The sequence below is a fragment of the Cetorhinus maximus genome, chromosome 5, assembly GCF_964194155.1.
Source record: "Cetorhinus maximus chromosome 5, sCetMax3.hap1.1, whole genome shotgun sequence".
NCBI lineage: Eukaryota > Metazoa > Chordata > Chondrichthyes > Lamniformes > Cetorhinidae > Cetorhinus > Cetorhinus maximus.
The window spans coordinates 105,710,086-105,736,681 of NC_135883.1; the positions used below are offsets into that span (position 1 = coordinate 105,710,086).

The following is a 26,596-nucleotide window of genomic DNA, read 5'->3' on the forward strand; positions in this document are numbered from 1 at the left end:
GACTACTTCTGCAGTAGGAATTGTACAATTTTTGATATCTGATGAGGCCAACCAACATGACTTGAATATTTTGCTTTGTGCACAGCCCCTGTTGCCCAGTTCATTCTCTGTGGAAGATGCCTCCATTTTGCTCCAGCAAATGATGAGGACAATGCAAAAACATTCTGCTTCCAGGATTTTTGGGGACACTATCGTAGTCAGTGAGCAGTTCATCGGCAGCTGTGCATCTCTCTTTGAGCAGATGATGCAACACAAGGCTGAAAAGGTAAAGAAGCCTTTATTCAGATCCTATTCACCTTTGCAGCAGTAGGAGGAAAGCCAATGATGAAAGGTATTTTATAACTAAAAATTAGCACAGTGAACTTAAAGATTGATATAATTGTGGTTCCATTTTCTAACAGCGACTTGTTGAACATAACTTCAAGCCATATTTGTTGTTTTCAGCACTCTTTCCATTTCACATTTGGTGGCAGAGTCTTTTAAGCTGTCTTGTTTGAGTCTGATGTTTCCTCCCTGAACCCATCTTTCTCAGTTCCCCTCTCCCTGCCTTTAACAGCCTCCTTAAGACCATAGTTTTTCACATTTTTGTTCAGGTATCCGAATCCTTTCCTGTTTGCCATCCGTTTTCCTCTAAAGCACCTCAGGAGGTTTGCCACAGTAAAGGCTCTAAGTAAATACAGGTAAATGTTGCTTACTGCCAGAGATTAAAGCACCGATGTTCATGCAGAATTATCCTGTCACTGTGGCAAGTCATCTATACTGGGCTGACAATTGTGGGAGCTTCCACTGGTGTGTGCAATCAAAGAATCATTACAGCCCAGGAGATGACCTTTTGGTCCATTGTGTCTGCGCTGGCTCTCTGTCAGAGCAACTTACGAAATGCCACTCCCTTTCCTTCTCCCCGTAGCCTTCCTCCTTTACAGATAACAATCCAATTCCCTTTTAAATGCCTTGATCGAAGCTGCCTCCACCACCCTCTCAGGCAAGACATTCCAGATCTTAATCACTCACTGCTTGATAGATGTTTTTCCTTGGGTCGCCGTTGCTTCTTTTGCCGATTTACCTTAAATCTCTGCCCTCTGGTTCTCCATCCTTCCACCAATGCGATGATTTTTTTCCCCTTTTATACCCAGACTCCTCATGATTTGAATGCCTCTCTCTTCTCAACCTTTTCTTCTCCACAGAAAACAGTTCCAACTTCTCCAGTCTATCTACATAACTGAAACTCCTCATCCCAGAACCACATTTGTGAATCTTTTCTGCAATCTCTCTAATGCCTTCACATCTTTTCGAAAGTGTGGCACCAAGAACTGAGCTGAATGCAATACTCCAGTTGAGGCTGAACCATTATTCTGTAAAAGTTTAACATAACCACCTTGCTGTTGTACACCATGCCCCTATTAATAAAGGCTAGGATACAGTATGCTTTATTAACTGTGCTCTCAACCTGTCCTACCACCTTCAATGATTTATGCATATTAACACCCAGATCCCTCTGCTCCTGCATTCCCTTTAGAGTTGTACCCTTTACTTTATATTGTCTCTCTGCTCTCTCCCTAACAAAATGAATCACTTCACACTTCTCCTCATTCAATTTCATCTGCCACTTGTCTGCCTATTCCACCGTCCTGTCCATGCCCTTTTGAAGTTCTACGTTATCTTCCCTACAGTTGCTTCCAAGTTTCGTATCATCTGCAAATTTTGAAATTGTGCCCTGTACACCAAGGTCTAGGTCACTAATATATATCAAGGAGAGCAAGTGTCCCACCACCAATTTGTGGGGCGCTCCACTACAAACTTTCCTTCAGTCTGATAAACATCCTTTAACCACTACTGTTTCCTGTCACTCAGCCAATTTTGTATCCATGTTGCTACTGCCCTTGAGGAAATGGCCTAGGAATTTGTTGCCGCCATTTTACAGGGGTGAAATAGGCCTGAAACATCCAAAATTGTGGGCTGCGCACACGCACGTTTTAGAAGTACACTGTCTGCAATGTGCGTAAAATTGAAGTATAATTGTTCAGGGATTGTGTCTGAAACAGCTTTTTTTATTCATTCTTTCATGGGATGCGGGTGTCGCTGACAAGGCTGGCAATTGTTGTTTATCTCTAATTGACCTTGAACTAAGTGACTTGCTAGGCCATTTCAGAGGGCAGCTAAGAGTCAACCACATTGCTAAGAGTCTGGAGCCACATGTAGGCCAGACCAGGTAAGGATGGCAGATTTCCTTCCCTAAAGGACATTAGTGAACAGGATGGGTTTTTACGGCAATCGACAACAATGGTTTCATGGTCATCATTACTGAAACTTGCTTTTAAATCTAGATTATTTTCTTCTTTATTAATTGAATTAACTTCCCTCAGCTGCCAAGGTGAGATTTGAACCCTTGTCCCAGAACAACAGTAGCCTGGGCCTTTGGATTACTAGCCCAGTAATATTACCATTGCCTCTCCCTGTTAAACCCTTTGCACATGCAAGTTGGGATGGGGGGCTGCTGATCCCTGTTTCGGGCGCTCTTTCTGGAATTGAGCTGTGATGAATTTAGCCAGTGCTGAACCTGCTGTGTTTAGTATAACCAGGTTTACATGCAGCCTAACCAGAATCCCTTAAAGGAGCGTTTGTGGGCTGCCATTAGAAGGTAATTTTAAAGAAGTACTTTCCTGAATAAGGTGCTGGGAGAAGTAGGAATGATCCTCCTGTCCCGAAGACTGTTACTGGTCCTTGCTTGGCCCCCCTCCCCACTGTACCCCAGGACCTAATTGCTAAATCAGGAGACTAGATATTTGTGATTTTTCTCTAACAAAGGAAGTGTCTTGTAACCAACCTTGTTTGCACAGGTCACTTCAATCTATAGAACATAATTCAAGAAATACTCCTGGATCAGTCCAATATTCCTGAGTGTTTGAAATAAAACCCTGTGCCCTTTCTTCACCGTGAAATAATTGGCCTTGCATTCTGAACTGACTCACTTAGACATTTTCAGTGCTAAGGGATGGGGTTTAATGTTCTTCTTTCTAATTCATTTGTGGGATGCTGGTGTCGTTGGCTAGGCCAGCATTAATTGCCCATCCCCAATTGCCCTTAAGGTGTTGGTGGTGAGCTGCTGCCTTGAATCACTGCAGTCCCTGTGGTGTAGGTACACCCACAGCACTGTTAGGGAGGGAGCTCCAGGATGTTGACCCAGCAACAGTGAAGGAACGGTGATATATTTCCAAGTCAGGATAGTGAGTGACTTGGAGGAGAACTTCCAGGTTGTGCCACTGAGTCTCTGGTTCCCATTTGCGTTTTGAAGATTTGGGCTGCTGGAAGCAGTGAGAAAACATTGTATTTCCTCAAATACTGCAGTGATGGTCGACCTGCTCAGGATTCCAACTAACATAAATTTATAAACGGGAATTGAGTTTGAAACCATTTCAGCTCAATCTGGTTTAGACCATTAGACATAGGAGCAGAAATTAGGCCAATCGGCCCATCGAGTCTGCTCCGCCATTCAATCATGGCTGATAAGTTTCTCAACCCCATTCTCCCGCCTCCTCCCCATAACCTTTGATCCCCTTACCAATCAAGAACCTATCTATCTCACTCTTAAATACACTCAATGACTTGGCCTTCCCAGCCTTCTGTGGCAATGAATTCCATAGATTCACCACTCTCTGGCTAAAGAAGTTTCTCCTCATCTCTGTTCTAAAAGGCATTCCCTTTACTCTGAGGCTGTGCCCTCGGGTCCTAGTCTCTCCTACTAATGGAAACATCTTCCCCACGTCCACTCTATCCAGGCCTTTCAGTATTCTGTAAGTTTCAATCAAATCCCCCCTCATCCTTCTAAACTCCATGGTGTATAGACCCAGAGTCCTCAAACGTTCCTCATATGTTAAGCCTTTCATTCCTGGGATCATTCTCGTGAACCTCCTCTGGACCCTCTCCAGGGCCAGCACATCCTTCCTGAGATACGGGGCCCAAAATTGCTCACGATATTCTAAATGTGGTCTGACTAGAGCCTTATAAAGCCTCGGCAGCACATCCCTGCTTTTATATTCTAGTCCTCTCGAAATAAATGACAACATTGCATTTGCCTTCCTAACTACCGACTCAACCTGCAAGTTAACCTTAAGAGAATCCTGGACTAGGACTCCCAAGTCCCTTTGCACTCCAGATTTCTGAATTCTCTCCCCATTTAGAAAATAGTCTATGCCTCTTTTCTTCCTACCAAAGTGCATGACCTCACACTTGCCCACGTTGTATTCCATCTGCCACTTCTTTGCCCATTCTCCTAACCTGTCCAAATCCTTCTGCAGCCTCCCCACCTTCTCAATACTACCTGTCCCTCCACCTATCTTTGTATCATCTGCAAACTTAGCCAGGATGCCCTCAGTTCCTTCATCTAAATCATTAATATATAAAGTGAAAAGTTGTGGTCCCAACACTGACCCCTGTGGAACTCCACTAGTCACCGGCCGCCATCCTGAGAAGGACCCCCTTATCCCCACTCTCTACCTCCTGCCAGACAGCCAATCTTCTATCCATGCTAGTACTTTGCCTCTAACACCATGGGCTCTTATCTTACTGAGCAGCCTCCTGTGCGGCTCCTTGTCAAAGGCCTTCTGGAAATCCAAGTAGATAACATCCATTGGCTCTCCTTTGTCTAACCTACTCGTTACCTTCTCAAAGAATTCTAACAGATTTGTCAGGCATGACCTCCCCTTGATGAAACCATGCTGACTTTGCCCGATTTTACCATGCACTTCCAAGTATTCTGAAATCTCATCCTTAATAATGGACTCTAAAATCTTACCAACGACCGAGGTCAGGCTAATCGGCCTGTAATTTCCCGTCTTTTGCCTCACTCCCTTCTTAAACAGGTGGGTTACATTAGCGATTTTCCAGTCCTCTGGGACCCTCCCTGACTCCAGTGATTCCTGAAAGATCACCACTAACGCCTCCACTATCTCTTCAGCTATCTCCTTCAGAACTCTGGGGTGTAATCCATCTGGTCCAGGTGATTTATCCACCTTCAGACCTTTCAGTTTTCCTAGCACCTTCTCCTCGGTAATGGCCACCATACTCACCTCCGCTCCCCGACTCTCTTGAACTTTGGGGATGTCACTCGTGTCTTCTACTGTGAAGACTGACGCAAAGTACCTATTCAGTTCTTCCGCCATTTCTTTGTTCCCCACTGCTACTTCTCCAGCGTCATTTTCCAGCGGCCCAATGTCCACTTTTGCCTCTCTCTTACCCTTTATATATCTAAAAAAACTCTTGCGATCTTATTTTATATTACTGGCTAGTTTACCCTCATATTTAATCTTCTCCTTCCTTATTTCTTTTTTAGTTGTCCTCTGTTGGTCCTTGTAGGCTTCCCAATCCCCTGGTTTCTCACTGCTCTTCGCCACATTGTATGCTTTCTCTTTAGCTTTTATGCTGTCCCTGACTTCCCTTGTCAGCCATGGTTGCCTCGTCCTCCCTTTAGTATGCTGCTTCTTCCTAGAGATGAATTTTTGCTGTGTCTACCAAATTACTCCCAGAAACTCCTGCCATTGCTGTTCACTGTCTTTCCTGCTAGGCTCATCTCCCAGTCAATTCTGGCCAGCTCCTCCCTCATGCCTCTGTAGTTGCCTTTATTCAACTGTAATACCGTTACATCTGATTCCAGCTTTTTCCTCTCAAATTGCAGGGTAAATTCTATCATATTATGGTCACTTCCTCCTAAGGGTTCCTTCACCTTAAGCTCCCTTATCAAATCTGCCTCATTACACATCACTAAATCTAGAACTGACTGTTCCCTAGTGGGCTCCACCACAAGCTGCTCCAAAAAGCCATCTCGTAGACATTCTACAAATTCCTTTTCTTGGGATCCACTACCAACCTGATTTTTCCAGTCTACCTGCATATTGAAATCCCCCCATGATCACTGTAACCTTGCCTTTCTTACACACCTTTTCTATCTCCTGGTGTATCTTGTGCCCCACATCCAGACTACTGTTCGGAGGCCTGTATATAACTCCCATTATGGTTTTTTTACCTTTGCGGTTCCTCAACTCTACCCACACAGATTCTACATCATCTGACCCTACATCATTTCTTGCTATCGATTTAATTTCATTTCTTACTAACGAAGCAACCCCACCCCCTCTACCAACCTACCTATCTTTTCGATAGGATGTATACCCTTGGATATTTAGCTCCCAGTCCTGATCCCCTTGCAGCCATGTCTCTGTGATGCCCACCACATCATACCTGCCAATTTCAACCTGCGCCACAAGCTCATTTACCTTATTTTGTATACTGCGTACATTCAGATACAACACCTTCAGTCCTGTATTTCCCTCCCCTTTTCTTTTTGTCGTCCCTTTATCTGATGTGCTTGAAGTTAGATTCCTAGCTCTTTCCAAACACTCTGTCCTACTTTGTGTTCTGGAGACTTTAATAGCCTCTCCTGGGCTCTCCTTTCTTTTCAGTTTTTTCATAATTTTCCATGAAGTTGAATCCACCCCCCCCCCCCCACACGCTAACCTGCTGCTTTGTTTCCCATTAGTCATATTCTTGGAGTTTTACCCTTCCCTCCATGTTTTATTAATATGTTGATATATACAGAGACTAACCCCGTTTTGTAAAGGTAGGATTTAAAACTTTTGAATATGTAATTAATTTGTTGAAAGACTTACGTTGGCACAGTTGATCCACCTTTCTTCCTACTCTGATATATTCCGTACCAAATCGTTCTAAATTGTTCAGCACATGCACCTCCAACTCCCAGCCCCCCGGCCCATTTTTTAGACTCACGTTTACTAAAAATTGGATTGATGAATTAAAACGTTTTTGTAAGCAGATCATAGAAAAATTTTAACAGTGTAATAAAAATCCAGACTGCCAAAGTGTAAAGACTGTTTGTTCCCTACCCTCCCTCCACCCCAAAAAGCATACCTAAGTGAGCAGATTCGTTCGATTAAAATATGCCACTTGTCTCTGTTGTCAACAGAATCTAAGTCACACCTCCCTTGTGGAGCTTTTGTCTTTGTTTACATTTAATAAAATTCTAGTCACCTGCATACTGAAGAAATTAAAGATTAGATCTTTCAGGTGACTGGTTTTAACTCCATTGTGTGCCATTTGACATTGTTCTGTTTTCTTTTATTTTTGCTTCATGGAATTTGCTTGTCATCCATGTTCTTGACTATTGGGTTTGTACATTCTTTGCATAGAATCACTAAACAGCCAACTTTTTGTGTTTTTAATTTGAGCTGTGTTCACATATTGCATTTACCCATTGCCAGTTTGCCTTTTTCTTAGGAGGTACAGAACAACCATGCCCATGTATTGACAGAGGAGGACCTGAAGCAGGCTGCAGTTATTGCTGAAAGTATGAATTCAGTTAAAAAGGACAAGCGAGAGGACAGGAAGAAGAAAGCATCCGGTGGGTTTATAAATAACTGCTTGCAAATATGCTCTTGTATGTCCTTTTACTGACTTTTGTTAGCAGCTTTTAAAGTCCAGATAGATTCCAAAATATTGAAAACCTTTAACATTTTCCCCAGAGATATTTAAGTACTGGTGTTACCTTGTTTTATTAATCAGTACCTAGTTATTGCTTTGATCTGACTTTTAAAATGGCTTTTAAAAATGCGATTTTCCAGCAGCAGTGAATCAGACCACCTCTCCCTTCGGACTTCCGTTGTCAGCATCAAATGTTCTTAGTTGAGTCTTAGTATAAGCCCCTCGACACTGCTGCAACCAGATTCTGCAGTCAGAGTAATAATGAGGCTAACCTTGTTCACTGTTATTTATACACAAATGATACAGCAACTTCAAGTGAGGGGCAGGTAAACGCCTGAACTCAAAAATCCTAAAATTGCTATCAGAGTTGAGCTAGCTTCACAAGATAAGCATCTTGCTGTCTGCCCCATCATTGAAACGCAGTGAATATTGCTAAGCTGCGGTTCGTTCTTATCCACCACGCAACTACGCCACAGAAGGTTAAGTCGAGACGTTTCAAGTTTAAGCAGGCTTTTACCAGTGTAAATGTTCATTACTCAATCAACCTCTCTAACACTAAAAATTAAGTTGCCAGTGTGAAATCTATTTCCTTCAGGCTTTGATTTCTGTTAGAGCTTTTGCAAATGTAAAATTTGAAATTAATTAAGAAAAATTGTTTTTTCTTTTGTCTTTTTTCTTTCCTTCTCTTTCTCTCTCTGTACTTGATTTTAACATTGAAATCACCCACACTAAATTACATTTCCCTCATGGTGGAAGATGCTCCTTTCTTTTTCCTATTGCGCCATTATTAGCTCCCACTTCAATGTGCTACACAAAAATTAAAAATCTAAACGTGCAAGGGCAAATGTAACTAATGATAGACATAGTTAGATCAAATCAAATCATGTGCCTTAAACCAATCCTCAGAAGAGGACTTCTTCGTAAGTGAACCAGTGTGGCATCTCTGTTACACATCATTGGCCATCCATCCCCCAAATGAGATTTCCACTTTGTGTCAAATTGAGGGCAGTGTTGCAACATGGAGTGATGGAGTGTTGCATGAGAATTGAGACACTCAAACTTATTCAGTACATTATCCATTAATTAACGGAGCAAGGACTTGCCTGGTGAAAGGATGGTTTGCTAACCTACTACAATATCTGACTGATTTTATTAATTTGTGAATTTTACTGCTACATAAGTAGTTACAACAAAATTACTGCTACTTCCTTGCATTTAGCATTGCATGGTTTAAAAAGAAAGTCCTAAGCTTTATCTCAGTAAAAACATAATAAGCAGTGGCTGCTAGCACTTTGGTCCTTACAAAAATCTCTCTGCCTGGATATTCGTTCACCGCTTGCCCCACCCAAGCTGCTGCAATGGTGCTGTGACCCATATCACCAATTCACGCCTTGGCCTCTTGCCCCTACTCCTTTGGCACCTCCTCCCCTGAAAAGTATCTTGCTTCACTGTCTACTTCCTGCCCAAGATCCACCCTCCATTGCTTCACAGCCTCTGCCCTGAGTAACTCCTCATCCTTGGTGATTTCAACTTCTACCTCATCTCCCCTTGTCCCCGTCCTCCTTTGGATTCAATGCCCTGCTCTCCTTGCATAGAAACTTTCCTACCTATAATCACGGCCACCCCTCAACCATCCTATTTCCTCCTCCTCCTCTACTCCGACAGTCTCGGTCACTGACAAGGCCACCTCCATCCACTTGTATCCTTCACCATCCATATCCTCCTACCCCTTCCACCCCCATTTCTTTATTTGTCAAGCCAGGTTACTTACAAAGGCACTTTCAAGCTTCTAACCTTTCGCCCTCTGTTTGACATCGCGGTCCCTTTGCCCCACCATCAGTGACTGTTAACTTCAAATGTCTAGGTGGCATGCTGTAGAACTTACCTCCTTAAACTTCTCTGCTACTCCCCCTCTCTCTTTCACACTCTCTTTAAAACCCATCCCTTCTACAGGGTTTTTGTTCACTTCCCATAATTCTTTTCCCTTTGGCTCAGCATCCCTTTAAAAAAAATTATAGCTCTGAGCGCCTTGAGACACTTTTCTATGATAAAGATGCTTTTTAAATGCAAGCCTTTTTAACGGCGAGAGTTGAGTTCATCTTAGGTGCAGATTCAGTGCCTGTGTTTTGACCTTTCTCCATTAGATGGCACTGGAAGTATCCGAGCAGGAGGTGGTGGTAATGCTCGAGAAATCAAGACCAAAAAAACGAAGAAGAAGGGAAGGAGAGATGAGGATAGCGATGAAGAGACATCAGCTACAAGTATGTCGTGAGAAAACAGAGATTAATTATTGATCATTTTTCTTTGACATTTGATCCAGCAAAGGAATACATTCACTGATTTGGTTGCTCACTTAACCTTGTTTACTAAGATTAAACAGGTACAATTTATTAAATCTGTTGAAACTTTAAAGAAGTCAATATTGAAGATTATTGATATATAATTGTCAGTTTTCTGTTCGGTAACAATAGAAACGTAAATTAAAATTGTTCAGGAATATGGTGGAATACTCCCCGCTTGGCTATGGATGAGTGCAGCTCCCACAACACTCAAGAAGCTTGACATTGTTCAGGACAAAGCAACCCGCTTGATTGGCACCACATCCACAAACATTCACTCCCTCCACCACCAACATACATTAGCAGCAGTGTGCACCATCTACAAGATGCACTGCAAGAATTCACCAAGGCTCCTTAGACAGCACCTTCCAAACCCACGACCACTACTACCTAGAAGGACAAGGGCAGCAGATAGTTGGGAACACCACCACCTGGAAATTCCCCCCAAGTCGCTCACCACCCTAACTTGGAAATATATAACCATTCCTTTACTGTCGCTGGGTCAAAATCCAGGAACTCCCTTCCAAATAGCACTGTGGGTGTACCTACACCACATGGACTGCAGCGGTTCAAAAAGGCAGCTCACCACAACCTTCTCAAGGGCAGCCAGAGATGTGCAATAAATGCTGGCCCAGCCAGCGAAGCCCACATCCCTTGAATGAACTTTTTTTAAAAGTTATATTCCTAGGTCATGAATTTCCATCTAGGTGGATGATAGTGATTTTATTGCTGTATCTTACCACTTATATACAAACAAACATATAAATTAGGAGCAGGAGTAAGCCATTCGGCCCCTCGAATCTGCTCTGCTATTTGATAAGATGATGGCTGATCTGATTGTGGCCTCAACTCCACGTTGATCAGCTATCATTGTTCCAAAACCTGTTTTCCACAAGTTGCCTTTCTGTTACATGGCCGCTAGTGAATCAATTCACTGCCACAGAAAACATTTGAGAGCTTTGAAAAGCTCATATTGCATGATTCCTGATTAAGATTATTCCCTATTGAAGATTTTTTTTGTCAAAATTGGAAAACACCGTTGTTATTTTAGTGAATCTTCACAGTACTTGTACCTTACTTTAATATATCTCAAATAATTTGAAGGTTATAACTGCATAATACTTCACTCTTTGGCCAAGCCAGTATCTTACAGAAAATCAATATAACTTTTTTTTTCAAATGCGGTTGTGAATGAAAACCAGAATCCCATTTACTTTTTTTTTTAAACAACCTTTATTGGTTGCATTCCCACTTTTAAACATCTTTGTATTGGCATCACTTGATCAATCTGTACTTCCACTGTTAAGAATCTTAGTATTAAGCTGTAGTTTCACAGTCACTTTCCTAGAATGCACCATTTCCCGTTTTTCTGCATTGAACTGTATTTGTCACCTGTATGCCCATTCTACTAATGCACCTTTGCCCTCCTGAATCAGATATGTTCTTTTTTAACCATTTGCCATCCCCCCCCTAATTTGTAATCATCAGCAAACTTCAGTATCATTTCTCTTGTGTCTTTGTTCAAATTCAGTATATGAAGGAAAAATATTAATTCCCAACACTCCATATCTGGGGCCTTCAGTTATCTATCCTGTTAATCTGAAAACACCCATTTATCCCTGAGAACCATTTGAAAGTCAAGCCGGTAGTGTTTTAGTTATTAGTGGAAGTGAAGCCTACTTCTAAATTACCTATTTACTGGCAGAAGTTGGCATTATCGTGTAGTGGGCCAGTGTTTCTTCATATTCAAAAATAAGATTCTGTTACTTTGATACTGGGGAAATATGGATCATTTGTACGTGCCTGGGGAGTGTGCTATAATTTCAATGCTGTTATTGTGTTATAGCCCACAGAAGAACAGTGTACCTGTAAACCTAAATTACTGAGAGAAGGGAGCTGAAAGTACAACTGTCTTTAAGGAGATCAGAATCAAAGATGTTGCTGAGGCTTTGGGGTGATGCTTTAAAGGCTTGCTCTCTTCCTTTGTTAGGCAAACACAAACGAAAGGAGATACTTTTCATGGCACAAGAAGAAATTGAAGGCATTTTGAGGAATCATCTTCAAGACTGTCCAGAGGAACTGATAAGTGAACTTGCAGAACATTTGACCAGGTAAAGTTATTCTTGTAGCATCTTTCACAATCTCAGGACATCTCAAAGCATGCAAATAACTAAAGTAATTGTTGTAATATGGGGAAATGTGGCAGTTGATTTGCACACAGCATTTTCCCACAAACAGCAATGAGATAAATGGCCAAATAATCTTTTTTTTAAGTGGTATTGCTTGAAGAATAAATATTGACCAAGACACCGAAAGAACTCCTCTGCTGCTCTTCAAATAGCACTTTTAACATTTATAACTCATCATTACTTGTAACATAAATGATCCACTGTGGTTATAAGCATTTACAATAGAGATGCAGATTTAAACTGTTGCAAGCTGAGGAAAAGTAGGTTATGCGAATAGAATTGCCAACTGAAGGAGTTTAATTTTTAACATAATGAAATGCAAAATTTGTTTCCAGTTTATAGCAATGTATTTGGTGGACAGTGCCAGATTGTTGTTTTTACTTAACTGGTTGATTCGCCCAAACACATGTTTAGTGATGGCAAATAATTGTGAAGTGATATTTGAAGGTACGTGACCCTAAGGACTCATGAAGACAGATGATTTTGCAATGAGGCACAAGGAGTTGACACTTCGACCCAATTCATCAGTTATTGTGTTCTCCTTCCCTGACCGTATCTAGTGTACAAAATGCATAATTGCATTATGTTGGCTAGATATTTATTGAATTTTTCCTCCTTTGTTGAAATGATACAACGCAGTCTTGGTTGTACATGGAAATGCAGCACAGAAATTGCTCCAAGGGTATCACGGGCCTTTACCTGTAGTTTACCTGGGCGTGATGCTCCATACCAAATACTAGAGTTCAAGTGAATCTCTCAATTCCAATGCCCTTTTTTTCCTCCCTTTCACTTTTCCCCGTTAACTCCATCTGTATATCAGTGGATCTTCATTGATGGTGGTGGTCCTGCGGTTGCATTTTCAGATAGTTGCTGCTGTCATCCTGCAACCTGCGTTTGATGGTGGTTTGCTCAGTGGCTTAAACCAATTGTGTGAAGGTAAAAATGCTGCACAGTTTATTGTAGCTGAGCACTACTGTTTCTGACAGATGGATTATTTGTAAATGTTCTTTACCGACCAGTTTTATTTCTTAAAATTAAGGTAACCAGACCTTCCCTCCCCAAAATCCTTTTATTCTCAGCTATTCTGAGAGAAATAATTAAAGAATGTGTGATGGCAATGGGAAGCAACCCAAGGAAAAAATGGGGAGTGGAGACCAATTGGAAAACACCGAAAGCCTTCAGACCAGGCCGGAAATTAGAGAGATAATGTCAGTAAAACAGGGTGAGCCCACCAACCTCAAGAAGTGATTCAAAAGGTGAACATTAAAGAAACAGATTTGATTCCCAGTATTGGAGCCTGAAGAAGGGTTTCAACTCCAAATATCAACCCAGCTCCCTTCTCAAGGCAGATCCTGCATTTGCAGTATCCCATACTAGAGGATCCAGCTAAAATCTGAAGTAACTGTAATGTTTGGGCTGGAGGGCTGTAGAAACTTTAAATAAAAATTCCGGTAATAATGGCTGATTCAGGTTTCACACTACAACTTCCAATTTGCAGCTGAATCACGCTTTGTTCTGCGTTTAAGGTATACCATTTGGTATGGGGTAGGCACACAATACCGCAGAGGTCTTTTTTTAATTGTTCATTGCAAGTATGCTAGCATGTGTTATTTGTAGCTCCTGCCCTCTTCTCTGGCTCAGCTATATCACTGATTTAACACAGGCCTCCCATCCAACTCGACCTTCCATCCAGTTCCCATTTCACCAGCTTGCTATCTTGAGCTCCCCAGTCCTGGGCAATATATTAATTTATATCTATAAAAAACACTGAAAAAGAAATCAAAGATGGAGATGGGAAATTTTACATCCTCATTCTACTCGAGTGTTGTTAGGAAATAACCAGCCTTTCCGGGAGGGGTAGCAAGAGGCTCAACTGATTTTAATGGCTGAACCTGAATAAGGCACTGACTGACTCCAGCCTAAAACAGAAAGGAAACAGAAGAAAACCAGGCGGCCCAAAGGCCGTCTGCTGGGCCCGAGGGCCGTCTGCTGGGCCCGAAGGCAAGTGCAGGAATGGAGATTCTGGAGCAAATCAGCAGTTCGTGAAATGGGATGGGAGTTCAAGACACGGGAGATCTGGCTTTACCTGTGGGCCTCAGAGCTTGTGCTCCTCCTTCCCTGCCCCCCCCCCCCCGCCCCCCAACAGCTTTAGCTTGAATTTACACCGTTTTGTTAGCGTAGTAAAACACAAGAGCATTAACAAACAAAATTTGACACCGAGCCATATTAGGAGATACGGCAACAGTCAAAAAAAAAAGTAGGTTTTAAGGAGCACCTGAAAGTGGGGGAGAGAGGCAGAGAGGTTTATGAAAGAAATTCCAATGCTTAAGTCGGTGGGGGGCAGGGGGCGAGGCCACAGAGCGATTTTTAAAAATGAGAATTTTCAAATGGAACTGTTGTCAACCTTGAGCCAATGTAGGTCAGAAAACACTGGTTATAAATGAAGGGCTCATTGTCAGACCGGGTTGTGGCTGCCAGTGCAGCAGCAATGGCTCTCCACACACTCTGGAGTTGATGTACGTTGGGGCCCGACTACTGCAGTAGGATCTCAATTTGGCTGTAGGTATGTATGAGGCTTCCATCTGACTCCAGTAGTCACCTCATTATCCTGAAAAATCAGGGATTTTAAAATCATAACAGAGCAGGAAAAGGCTGGATATTTCATTCTGTTTAACACCGCCCTCCCTACCTGGTTTGGTAGAAATCGGGGAGAATTTTATGCCCGTCTCGGGGGTGGGGGCGGTTGGACGGGCACGGGCGGGTGCGCAGTCACATGAGCTGGGACATGTCAATGAACTTTAGTTAAAACTTTAATTCAATTTATAAACACTTCATGAAACCTCATCCCGCTTGTGGATGAGGTTTCATGATAAATGCGAAGGCCGCCTGGGCTCTTCGCCTGCCCGCCAACCTTAAATATTTCAATTATTATTTAAATGGCTTTGATAGGCCTTTAACAGTCCGGCGGGTGCGCAGCCGACTCCGGTGCGCGACCGCTAACTGAAAATCTGAATGACGTGCGGTGATGTTGGGACGCACGCCCGACATCACCGTGTCATTTTACATGTCGGCGAGTGGGCCCCGCTCCCGCTTGCCAACCTGAAGATTCTGGCCCAGGTGCAGGTGGCTGGTGCAGAGGAAGTTAGAATTCCCCCCTCAAAACGTGATTTGGAAATTTGGTGAGTGCTAGTAAGAGAACATTTTATGTTATACACCAGAATATTGGATTTAGATCATACATTATTTCAGAATGGACTAATCGCCTGTGACCTTTGAACTTGTGACCCGAAGCTCCTGCTCCTGCCTCACCGCTTATCTCCAGAGCCCTCGCTCACAACAAAGGGTGCAGGAGAGGGAAGCGGCGAGCGGGAGCATTTGGGTGAAAAAAAACATGGATTATAACAGCCCCAGCCCTGCACCTCTGCACCATCAGCACCGGACTTTCACAACCCTGGTTTTCCAGCATGGAATCGGATCTAGATCTTGAATGGGAATGCAGGTTCAGGAGAGGGAAGTGGTGAGAGGGGTGTCAGGGAGCAGGAAGTTCAGCACGAGGATGGGTTGGGCACGGGAAGAGGCTTCAAGTTAGAGGTCAGGAAGAGGGAGAGGCCGCAAATGAAGGGATCAGGTAGGGGGAGGATCTGCAGCGACCAGGAGGATCAGAGAGTGGGAGATGCGGGAGGCAAGATCAGGGGTGAGCAGGAGGTACTGCAAATAGAAAATAACGTTTAAAATAAAATTTAAAAATATAAAAAAGTTATTTCATTTACTAATATAGGAATTTAGCAATGTAATGCTTTTCAACTTACGGGGTATAATGCTTTAATTTTCTTCTGAAAAGGAAGGTCCTACAGAACCTAACTCCAGTTTTAACATTGATTCTCTGGGAACCTATGTTTCACTTAAATGGTGTATTACTCTTTGTAGAATGAGATTTATAAGGTTTTTTTTTTCTTTTAACAGACCTTTGAATAAAAGCTATCAAGAGGTGTTGCATTCAGTGTTCGTGTCCACCGCCACCTCTGCCTCAGGAGCCAGTAGGAAAAAGACCGTAAAAGAGCTGCAGGAGGAGGTCTCGAGCTTTCATAACAACACAAGATTGTTTGAGAAAGGAGCCAAACTCTTTCCAGGTAAAGACCACACTCTGTTAATCTGTGAAATGTGTTTCCAGCTGAGTTCCCTGGCAACACTGGGGCTTGCCTGATGGCGATGTACTTCCATTGACGACTCATGTAATAAGCTAATGCAGTGAATCATTTTAAACAGCTGTCCTGGTATTGTGCTGCATCAATACAGCATGAGTCTGTGAACATTGGATTACCTTCTTCCCACTGATCATTGTGATGGTAAATTTGAGAATTGTGATGAATTCTGATGCAACCATGTCCAGTTTCCTGACTATCTGGAAAACCAGAATGTGGACTGAGTTTTGGGGGGGAAACGATGTGGGTTACATCTTTGGGAATGTAGGTCAATAGAAGCCCATGGAACGACTTATTCATGTTTTAAATGGATTAAAAGTAAAATAAAAGAAGGAAAGATGGAGGGGAAGCACAAGGCCCTTCTGCTCTTGAGTCAGTTGCCCCACTCAATTAGATCATGTCTGATTTGTATCTCAACTCCATTTATCCACCATTGCTCCCCATCCCTGAAACCAATTGCCTAACAAAAGTCGATCATTCTTAAAAATTTCAGTTGACCCAGTATACGTGGCGTGGCCTGTTGGGGCAAGATTTCCACTATTCCTCGTGAAAAATTGCTTCATGATTTTTACTCCTATGTGGCTTTGCTCAAATTCTAAGGTTATGCATCCTTGTTATGGATTTCCCCACCAGAGAAAATATTTTTGTTTTGTAACAGAGAGGGCAGGCTTTAAGAGGGTCTTAAAGGGAGAGAGAGGTTTAGGGAGAGAATTTAGGGGTTTATGGCTTACGCAGCTGAAGAAACTGCTGCCAATAGTGGGGCAGATAAAATATGGGAATACACTGAAGGCCAGAATTGGAAAAATGCACAGTTACAGAACCATAGAATAGTACAGCATAAAAAGATATTATTCAGCCCATCACGTCTATATTGGCTCTGTCAAAGAGCAATCCAAGTCTTATATCAGGTTTAGCATTACTTCCTGGCTTTCGTACCTTATGTTTCCATTTATAAATCCCAGCATACCAAACACTTAATTTACTGCTTTATTAATTTGTCCTGTCACCTTCAAAGATTTATGCACAAACACTTCCCCTCACCCCCACCCCCAGTTCCTCTGATCTAATATTCCCTTGTTCCAAAGTTTGTTTGGTAATGCTCCTCTGAAGGTCACTAGAATGTTCTCCTGCGTTAAAGGTGCTATATAAATGCAAGTTGTTATTGTTTGCTCTTCCACAGATCTTAGTTTCTCTTCACGGAGAGAATGGGGAGCATTAGCAAAGAATAACTCATATTAATTTGAGAGGAAACATGGATGAAAGGCAAAGCAAATTTTACGACTTTTTATTGCAGTTTATGGCATTTGTAATATAACATATAATATTAGAATACACCCTTGACAGCATAATATTTCAGTAATTTATGGGGACTTCTCATTGTCACAATGCATGTTGGAATCTCAATGGTCAATCCAGCAAGTACCAAATATTCCTGGATCTGCTAAGACTTTAAGGATTAAATCTTGGGGAAAATGAAAATCTCATTGATTTTGTATATTTATTCGTAGATTTTATCAGAATACTTCCTTTTTTCTAGTTGCTAGTTTTGTATTCTGTCAAAAACAATGTTGTCACACCTTCCTTTCCCACGGCAGGAGAGATTCAGCAAAGTGTATTGGAAGCATTGCCTCTTTAACCTGTCTAGAGAGAGCATTGACTGTGGTACCATTTCCTGAATGTGTAACTTATACTTGGAGCTGGGAAGGTACAAAGATACATTACAAAAACGTCCCGGTCAGACAAGAGGGAAACTGCAAGACATCAGAGTGGGAATAAGTGCTTGAACACGAATGGGCTATGAACTGGGGGAGGAGGCGACACCCAAAAAAATGGCATTGGCGGATAAGCCTGATCACGGGCAGATCTGGAGTGGGAACAGTGTGATTGGCCTCAGCAGCTCCAGATAAGGGAAAGTGAAAGTAAAATTGCCTGGGAATTTGTTCCTGATGCTATCCAACAAACCGTGTTGACAATGTGACATGAATTAATGGAGACAGTTGATGAGAGTAGTGCAGTTAATATTGTTATGTGGACTTCCAAAAGAAATTTCACTAAATGCCACATAATAGACTTAGGTTCATAGTCATTGTGACACAGTACAAGGCCATTCAGCCCACCAAACCCATGCCAACACTCTGTAGAGCAATCCAAACAGTTCCATTCCCTGCTCTATCCCCATAGCCCTGTAAGTTTATTTCCCTGAATTGCCTATCCAATTTCCTTTTGAAATCATTTGTCATCTCTGCTTCCATCACCCTTGTAGCCAGAGAATTCCAGGTCGCTACCACTTGCTGTGTGAAAAGGTCCTTCCTCACATGTCCCTGTATCTCTCGCCCAAAACCTTAAATCTGTGTCCTCTCGTCCTTGTACCATTAGCTAATGAGAACAGTTTTTTTTGTCTACCTTATCTAAATATTTCATAATCTTACACATCTCTATCAGATCTCCCCACAATCTCCTTTCCTCCAAGGGGGGAAAAAAATCATTCTCCAACCTAACCTTGTAGCTAAAATCCCCCATAGAACCATAGAAAAGTTACAGCACAGAAGGAAGCCATTCAGCCCATCTTGTCCATGCCAGCCCAAGGACACCCAGGTGCCCTTTCTAATCTCACCTTCCTGCACCCGGCCCATAGCCCTGCAGCTTACAGCATTTAAGGTGCTCATCCCTGGAACTATTCTGGTAAATCTTCCCTGCATCCTCTCAAGGACCCTCACACCTTTCCTAAAGTGTGGCCAGAACTGGATGCAGTACTCTAGTTGTTGCCCAACTAGAGCTTTATAAAGGTTCAGCACAATTCCCCTACTTTTGTACACAATACCTGTGTTTATGAAGTCTAAGGTTCCATACTCTTTGCTTAACTACTCTCGCCCCTCCAAAAACCAATGCACCTGCACCCCCAGGTTGGTCTGTCCCTGCAAACTCATTAGAACTATGCCATTTAGTCTATATTGCCTCTCCATATCTTTCGACCAAAATGCATAATCTCACGCTTCTCTGAGCAGGCAATTGTATCGTCAAATTTTGAAATTTTACCCTGTATTCTAATATCCACATCATTTATATATTTTTAAAAAGCTGTAGTCCTAGCAGTGAACCTTGAGGAACCACTGCCTACTGTCTTCTAGTCTGAAAAACGTTTTACTGTGACTTGATGCTTTCTGTCCTTCAGCTAATTTTTTAACCAAGTTGATGCTGACCCTGCTATTCCATGATCCTTTTTTTAACGTGATATTTTGTCAAAGGTTCTTGTAAAATCCTTATACACAACATCCATTGCTTTCTTTTCATCAACTTTCTCTGTTATTTCATCAAAAATTCAGTTAGATTAGTGAAGCCTGCCTGCCTTTTATGAATCCATGCTGGCTATCCTTAATTAACTCAATCCTGTCCAAGTGCCCTTCTGATTTTCTTTTCCACCCCCCCTCCCCAATTTGTTTTTTTTTTAAACCCACCACTGATGTGAAACTCAGTGGCCTGTGGCAACTTGGAATGTCCTTTCTTGGACAAGCTTGTCATATTTGCCACTCTCCAATCCTCTGACAACTCCCCCTTATCTAGGGAAGTTTGGAAGATTATGGCAAACTGACATGTTGGCCAGGATTTTCGATTGCCAGTGGGGTCGGGAAGGGATGTGTGTGCGATGTGAAAATCGCGTCCCCAAAGCGTGACCGGATCCTGCTGCCTTCGGAATACGATGCAGTTTTCAAAGGGAGGGATCGGGGAACTCACTTGCCTCCAATTAATAGCTCATTAAGCTCTTTGAAGAGATTGTTATCAGGGAGCATGAGAATGCAATTTTGAAAGCTGAGATTGTCAAACCCGAGCATTCTGATGCACATTAGTGCATAGCTGTCTGGTTTAAAGCAGACAAAGTTAAACTTTTTTGATGCTGAAAGATTTCTGGAACTCGACGATCGTGTGCTTTACCTTGCGTTTGGCTCCATCATGGCTGCTGTCTGCCATTTGCACTCTCCAGACAGCTCCAGGTGATGCTTGGTGCCACTAACCAGGTGCCAAGCTTGCCTCCGGTCCAGGTAGGACATTTATTTTTGAAGATAGCATCGTAGGGTTGGGACCTAAAAATCATCCGCGCACGGGGTTCCTGATCCTGATTTGGGAATTCAGCGCATTAACTCTTTTTCTCTCTGCAAATGCTGCCAGGTGTTCTGAGTATTTCCAATATTTTCTGTTTTTCTTTCAGATCTCCAGCTTTTATATACAGTGGAAATGATGTGTGATCTTTATGGAAATTATTGTATTTACAGATCAAGCTTATCTGTGCACTTGGTATTTCATGAATTGTAAACCTCATCAACAGCCTTTTTATTGCAAACTTTTACTATGTATTAGTGCAGTGACCATTACACTGTGCATCCAGGAAGTGCAGTTGTTTGCCTACTGTGATGTGCTGGGAATTTGTCAATGAGTCAACATGTGCTTGATAATCACATTTGCCTAATGGTGTTTCCTTTATTAGTTATGCCACGCAAGCAAATAACGTTCTTGAATATTTTAGATGACACACACACTCAACTAGGAAAACATTTATTGAAGACAATGTGCACCGATATTTCCAACCTCCTTTTCAACTTTTTGGCTGGAGATTTAATGATGGCAGTGGAAACCTACACTACAATAACCCCTGAGGTACGGAGAGCTGAGCTACTGTATGTGGAAAAGTTTAAATTACCCCTTGTGACAGATGTTGTTTTGTCGTCATCAGTTATGGAGATTAGTCTATAATTATGGTATTTGCAGATGTAGCTTTCAAGCAGTTTTCGATCTGCAACATTAAAATGGCCCTGCATTTTTGACATAACCTTGAGTCAAAGGTGTGAAGATTGTGTGATTGTTTATTTTAGGCTAAAGCACAAAGATTAAATAATTGAGCGACACATGCTTTTCAAACCGAGCACCATCACTAATGTAGGGAGGGAAAGCAGCTTCCATTCTCCAGCATTATTGATCTTTAATCAGTTGTTTCGATTGCTGTGTGTTTTGCCTCACAATGGTAGAACCTGTTACTTCCGGGATGGTTATTTGAAAGTGGTGTTTGCAGGTGAAGCGTCTTTTGATATATCGGTTTATAGTGTTCTCCGTGTAAATGCAGGTTTCTGGTTTAAAAAAAAAAATTGTGGGAATTCTGAATATTCTTTTTAAATGTTCAGCTTAGATTGAAAATCTTGGCAAAACTACCTGAGGAAACCAGAGGTCCTCTCACGAAGCTCCATAACGTGCTGAATGGCAAAGTAAGTTTTGACCCTTCAGTTATTGTTCAGTAAAATACAATTAAGCTTGACTAACGGAGGCTGAATTGTAATATTACTTCTATATGTAGTGTGCCATTGTGTGACCGACAAGCTAACCAGTGCAGTTAGAAGTTCCTAGTGGCTAGGGATCAGCCCTTTATGTAGGCTGTGCCATTGGGTTCGTCCACTTATAGCTCTCTTTCCAGTAAGCTGTTTCTGGGACTACCCAATCCCCTGTTCATGCTCCTGTGCACTAGTTCTCATTGAGTCTCCCAATGCAGAACCATCCAGTTTATCCTGTAAAGAATGTGTGCTGCCAGTCTCTGAGCTGGTACTAGATTACAGAAGGTGTCTTTCCTCTGAATGCTTTGCCTTCTGGGTGCTCAACGTTTGTTTCACTGGAAAGTAAAGAGGGGGCTGAGGATTAGCACTTGGTGTCAAGGATATGCAGAAACACATGAGTGTCTATTGAAAGCAGCTATACTTTGTCATGCATATTGTGTGTGTGTGTGCGAGATCTCAGTGAGAAGTGTGTATGAACCCTGTAGGATGCAACCCCCAGCCTCGCCACATCCTGATGCAACCTATCTCCATGATCTGTACGACATCCTCAACTGGGAAGAGCATGTTGAGGTATGCTCTCTCCTCCTGTCCTCACCTGCTCCTTGTTACTGCTTACGAGCTTGTCCTGCAAAAAAGAAGAGAGACTGTTGGTGGCAAAGTGAGATGCTTTGAGGATGTGCGCTTTAAGCTTGTATAGTGGTGCTAGTGTGTGAAGGTTGGCAGAGGTTTGAAGAGGTGAAGGCAGAACTAGTGAGGAGAGTGGCAGGTGAAAAATTTGGCATTAGGAGCAGTAGGAGGTAAAGTGAGGTGTGCGCTAGTGATTGGAGGAGAGTGAAGGTTATAGGGAGAGGGAAGGTTTGTGAGTGCTAGAGCAGAAAGTAATGAGAGATTGGAGATGGGAATCTTGCCTTCGCAACCCTGGTCAAGTCATGAAAGTTCTTCTGGAATTGCAGCAGATCTGTGTTGCTGTTACCAGATGCCAAGCAGCTTGCCAAAAGACCTATCTGCCACCTGGTGGGAAGAGACATTCCTTCTGAATTCCTCTACCAATACCTCCAGAACAGTGTCCTAGAACTGGGGGAGCTTTGCATCATTTTTTTCCTGTTATGGTTAGAAACCTTCAGTGACAATCATATACAGCCAAAGTGCAATTCCCTTTAAGAAATGTCGGCTGTCTTTAAGTAGTGTCGAGAACATCTGATATTCTCACCTCCCTTTAGAATAGTTTCCAGTCAATAACACTAGTAATGGTAGCAGCCTGCCTGTATAATGAAAGTAGTGTTTCTGACCAATTTCAATTCTTTGTTGTGCCCACTTGATTTGGCACTGCCTTCTGCACAGCACTGATTCCTGGTCCAAAATCTAGATGAGTTTCTACTCTAATAAGTCACTGAGTATCATTTATTAACTTGTTAAACCATGTTGGAAATTAATTTAGCTGTCATCAAAGTTTTTCCTACTTTTGAGGGGGGTGGCTTTTGACTATACCTAAAGAGTTAGGCCTCATCTGGAATACTGCATCCAGTTCTGGGTGCCATACTTGAAGAAGGATGTGAAGGCATTGGAGAGAGTACAGAGGAGATTCACAAGAATGATTCCTGGAATGAAGAACTAGTAGCTATGAGGACAGATTGGAGAGGTTGTTTTCCTTGGAAAGAAGGCTGAGAGGAGACTTGATAGAGGTATTCAAGATCCTGAGGACTATGGACAGGGTAAATAGTGAGCAACTACTCCAACCTGAGAGCATCAAGAACTAGAGGGCACAGATTCAAAATAACTGGCAAAAGGAGTAAATGTGATGTGAGGAAAAAAATTTTATCACCCAAGAGGGCGGTTGGAGTCTGGAACAAACTTCCTGAAAGGATGGTGAGGCAGGTTCAATCGAGGTATTCCAAAGGGAATTGAATTGCTACCTGAAAGGAGAGAGAGTGCAAGGTTACGGGAATAAGGCAGGGAAGTGGGACTAGGCAGAATGTTCTTTCAGAGAGCCAGTGCAGGCTCAATGGGCCGAATGGCAGCCTCCTGCACTGTAAAGTTACTGTGATACTTAGATAAATTTCAAAGACGACAGTGGTTTGGGGTTGATCCTGACTTAGGCAAACTCCAGCACCCAATATGCAAGTGTTTTTATGGGGGTGGGGAAAGAAAAACAAAATGTTCACACAGGATGCCCCCTCACTGAAGCTTTATGGATGTACTCAGAGCAGACTATAAAGTTAATCGGGTGTGGCAAAGCTGTTCCATCTCCTTTGTCAACAGATCAAGAAAACAGAAAATGCTGTTCTCTTAAGATTGCGCAGATTGAGAAAGCAGTTCGATCCAGCCCAGCAATTTTAGCCTTCTCTTGCACATGGTGAAGCATCAAAATCCAGAAGCAGTAGGTAGTAACTAGGGCAATGTATTTAAAACAGGATTAACTTTTTTTTTACAGGAAATTTTCTCATAAACGGAGGCTTTTGGGTAACTGGCTGCTTTTCTTTGTTTTCCATCAAGAGTATAGAAGAGTTCCTTACCATATTGGATGGTGTGGCAGAAATCTGTGGAATTATGCTCAAAAAGGGAGATAAAAAGAAAGAAAGGTAAAACTCAATAAGAACTAGAAAATATAGGTCAGGAAGTGAATCTTCAGCTATCGGGGTTAATATTACTTGTGGTTCTGGACAGTTTAATTTGGGTGGTTGATTATTCTGATGAAAGGACATTGCCCTGAAATATTAACTCTCTTCCTGTCTCCACAGATGCTGCCAGATCTGCTGAGCATTTTCTGTTTTTTATCTCCAAATCTTGTTTTGTTTCAAGGACTCTATGATATAATGAATAGCATCACTATTTTTTTGTTAAATGCCTTTAACAGACATTTGAATGGCCATGAGATAGTTTACTTCAGAGTATCATTAATTGTTTTACAATTTCTCAACTTTTCCAAATATTAGTTCTTAATACAAGAGCAAAATACTGCAGACGCTGGAAATCTGAATCACAGAATTGTTACAGTGTAGAAGGAGGCCATTTGGCCCATCATGTCTGCACTGGCTCTCTGAGCATTTTAACTTAGTGCCAATCTCCTGCCTTTTCCCCGTAACCCTGCACACTGTTTCTATTTAGATAATCATCCAATGCCCTCTTGAATGCCTCGATTGAACCTACCTCCACTGCACTTCCAGGCAGTGCATTCCAAACCCTAACTACTTGCTGTGTAAAAAAAAGTCTTTTTCTCACCTCATATTTGCTTCTTTTGCAAAACAGTTTAAAACTGTGCCCTCTGGTTCTCGATCCATTTACAAGAAATGAAAACAGAAAATGCTGGAAATTCTCAGCAGGTCTGGCAGCATCTGTATAGGGAGGGAGAGAGACAATTAACATTTCAGGTCCTTGACACTTTGTTGTTAATCTTGATTTGGTCATTTTATCACATTCACAATAGAATACTAAAGATTGTATTTCTGCAGTATTACCATTGAACCGTGTTGCTTGTAAAACAAGCTTTTCACAGCACAACAAAATAGCTGTGAATCTGATTTATTTTTATTTGTTTTGGGTTGGGAGCTTATCTGAGCAACATTTATTGCTGCTCCCTAATTACCTGTAAGAAGGTGATGGTGAGCCATCTTCTTGAACCTATGTGGTGAAGATACACCTACAATACAGTGCTGTTAGGGAGTTGCAGGGTTTTGACCCAGCGACAATGAAGTAACGGCAATATATTTCCAAGTAAGGTTGGTATGTGACTTGGAGGGGAGCCTGCAAGTGTTGCTGTCCATTGCCTTTGTTCTTCTAGCTGGTAGAGGTCACTGGTTTGGAAGGTGCTCTTCATGGAGCCTTAGTGAGTTGCAGCAGTGCATCTTGTAAATGGTACACACTGCTGCCACTGTGCATCGGTGGTGGAGCGAGTGAATATTTAAGGCAGTGGGTGGGGTGCCAATCAAGTGGGCTGCAGTGTCCTGGATATTGTTGAGCTTCATGTATGTTGTTGAAGCTGTGCTCATCCATGTGTTAAAATGACTTTGTACACAATGGCTGACTTTTATTCAAAATGCTCTCTTGTTCTAGGCAAGTCATTTTCCAGCACAGACAGGCATTACTTGAACAAGTTAGGGGCACTGAGGACCCGGCACTAGTTTTGCATCTGACATCAGTTCTGCTGTTCCAGCTGTCGACACACAACATGCTTCACGCACCTGGCAGATGTGTACCACAGATTATTACTTTCCTCGCCACCAAGATTCCTGAGGTAACTTGTCACCTTAAACACAACTGTTCAGTACCTGTTTTTCAATAAAAATATAAATCCAAGTGTCATTTACCAAATCAGTGCTAATTTTATGAATGGTTCTTAACAGCAAACACGGGATAAATGTTTTTATAATGCTTGATAATCTTTAGGGATCAACGAGTATTTGTGCAAAATGTCCTTTGCTCAACTTAAATAGGTGGGGTAAATTGAACGGCACTTGTCCAGTCAGCATGCTTGATAAGCCCAATGTGTTAAAAAGACTTTGCGCACATTTCCCATTCTATACCTCCGTAAAATTGAGGAATCAATGTTGAAGCGGCATAAACGAGAATCATTGGATATTTAAGTTACATCATCTAACCTTCATTAATATGTTCAAATGACCTTGCCCCCTCCTTGGTGGGAGCTACCTGCACCTGTAAATGGCCACCATAAATTCATGTCTGACACACAAAATGGATGAAATGTTGGCATCATTGCTGATCTTTTGGATCCATTGTGTCTCTTTTGTGCCCATTTATGAGACACACTAGATTTAGAAACTGATGATACCGTACTGAGTTTCAGCCTAACTGCTTGCATTATTGATTCAAAGTCTGCAGCAGTCTTGGACCATATCCCGTTGGGACTTGGGAGGAAGAAATAAATATTTTAATTAATTCAACCCCAAAGATGTGCAAATGTGGATTTTTCTGATCATGTTGCTTTTCCCATGGCATGACTTTTAGTGTAAAACCTTGTACCTCTTCATTCGAAAAGTTACCAATTTCCCGTAACGTTGTGTCATACAGTCTTTAGATGAGAAAGTGTTCCTGTATCAAAATCC

General features: G+C 42.1%; 1 protein-coding gene across 3 annotated transcripts in view; it reads left to right on the forward strand.

Annotated features, from left to right (window-relative positions):
- ufl1 (UFM1-specific ligase 1) overlaps window positions 1-26,596 on the forward strand; it is a 47,644-nt gene that overhangs the window by 20,520 nt on the left and 528 nt on the right. The window contains exons 10-18 of one of the 3 annotated variants that reach the window (XM_078542280.1): window positions 86-265; window positions 7,288-7,411; window positions 9,636-9,752; window positions 11,821-11,941; window positions 15,983-16,149; window positions 20,741-20,871; window positions 21,393-21,473; window positions 24,030-24,115; window positions 25,587-25,767. In XM_078542280.1, coding sequence (XP_078398406.1) covers window positions 86-265; window positions 7,288-7,411; window positions 9,636-9,752; window positions 11,821-11,941; window positions 15,983-16,149; window positions 20,741-20,871; window positions 21,393-21,473; window positions 24,030-24,115; window positions 25,587-25,767 — 1,188 coding nt within the window. The remainder of the gene's footprint in view (window positions 1-85; window positions 266-7,287; window positions 7,412-9,635; window positions 9,753-11,820; window positions 11,942-15,982; window positions 16,150-20,740; window positions 20,872-21,392; window positions 21,474-24,029; window positions 24,116-25,586; window positions 25,768-26,596) is intronic. The other 2 variants (XR_013576632.1, XM_078542281.1) reach the window with 2 other exon arrangements.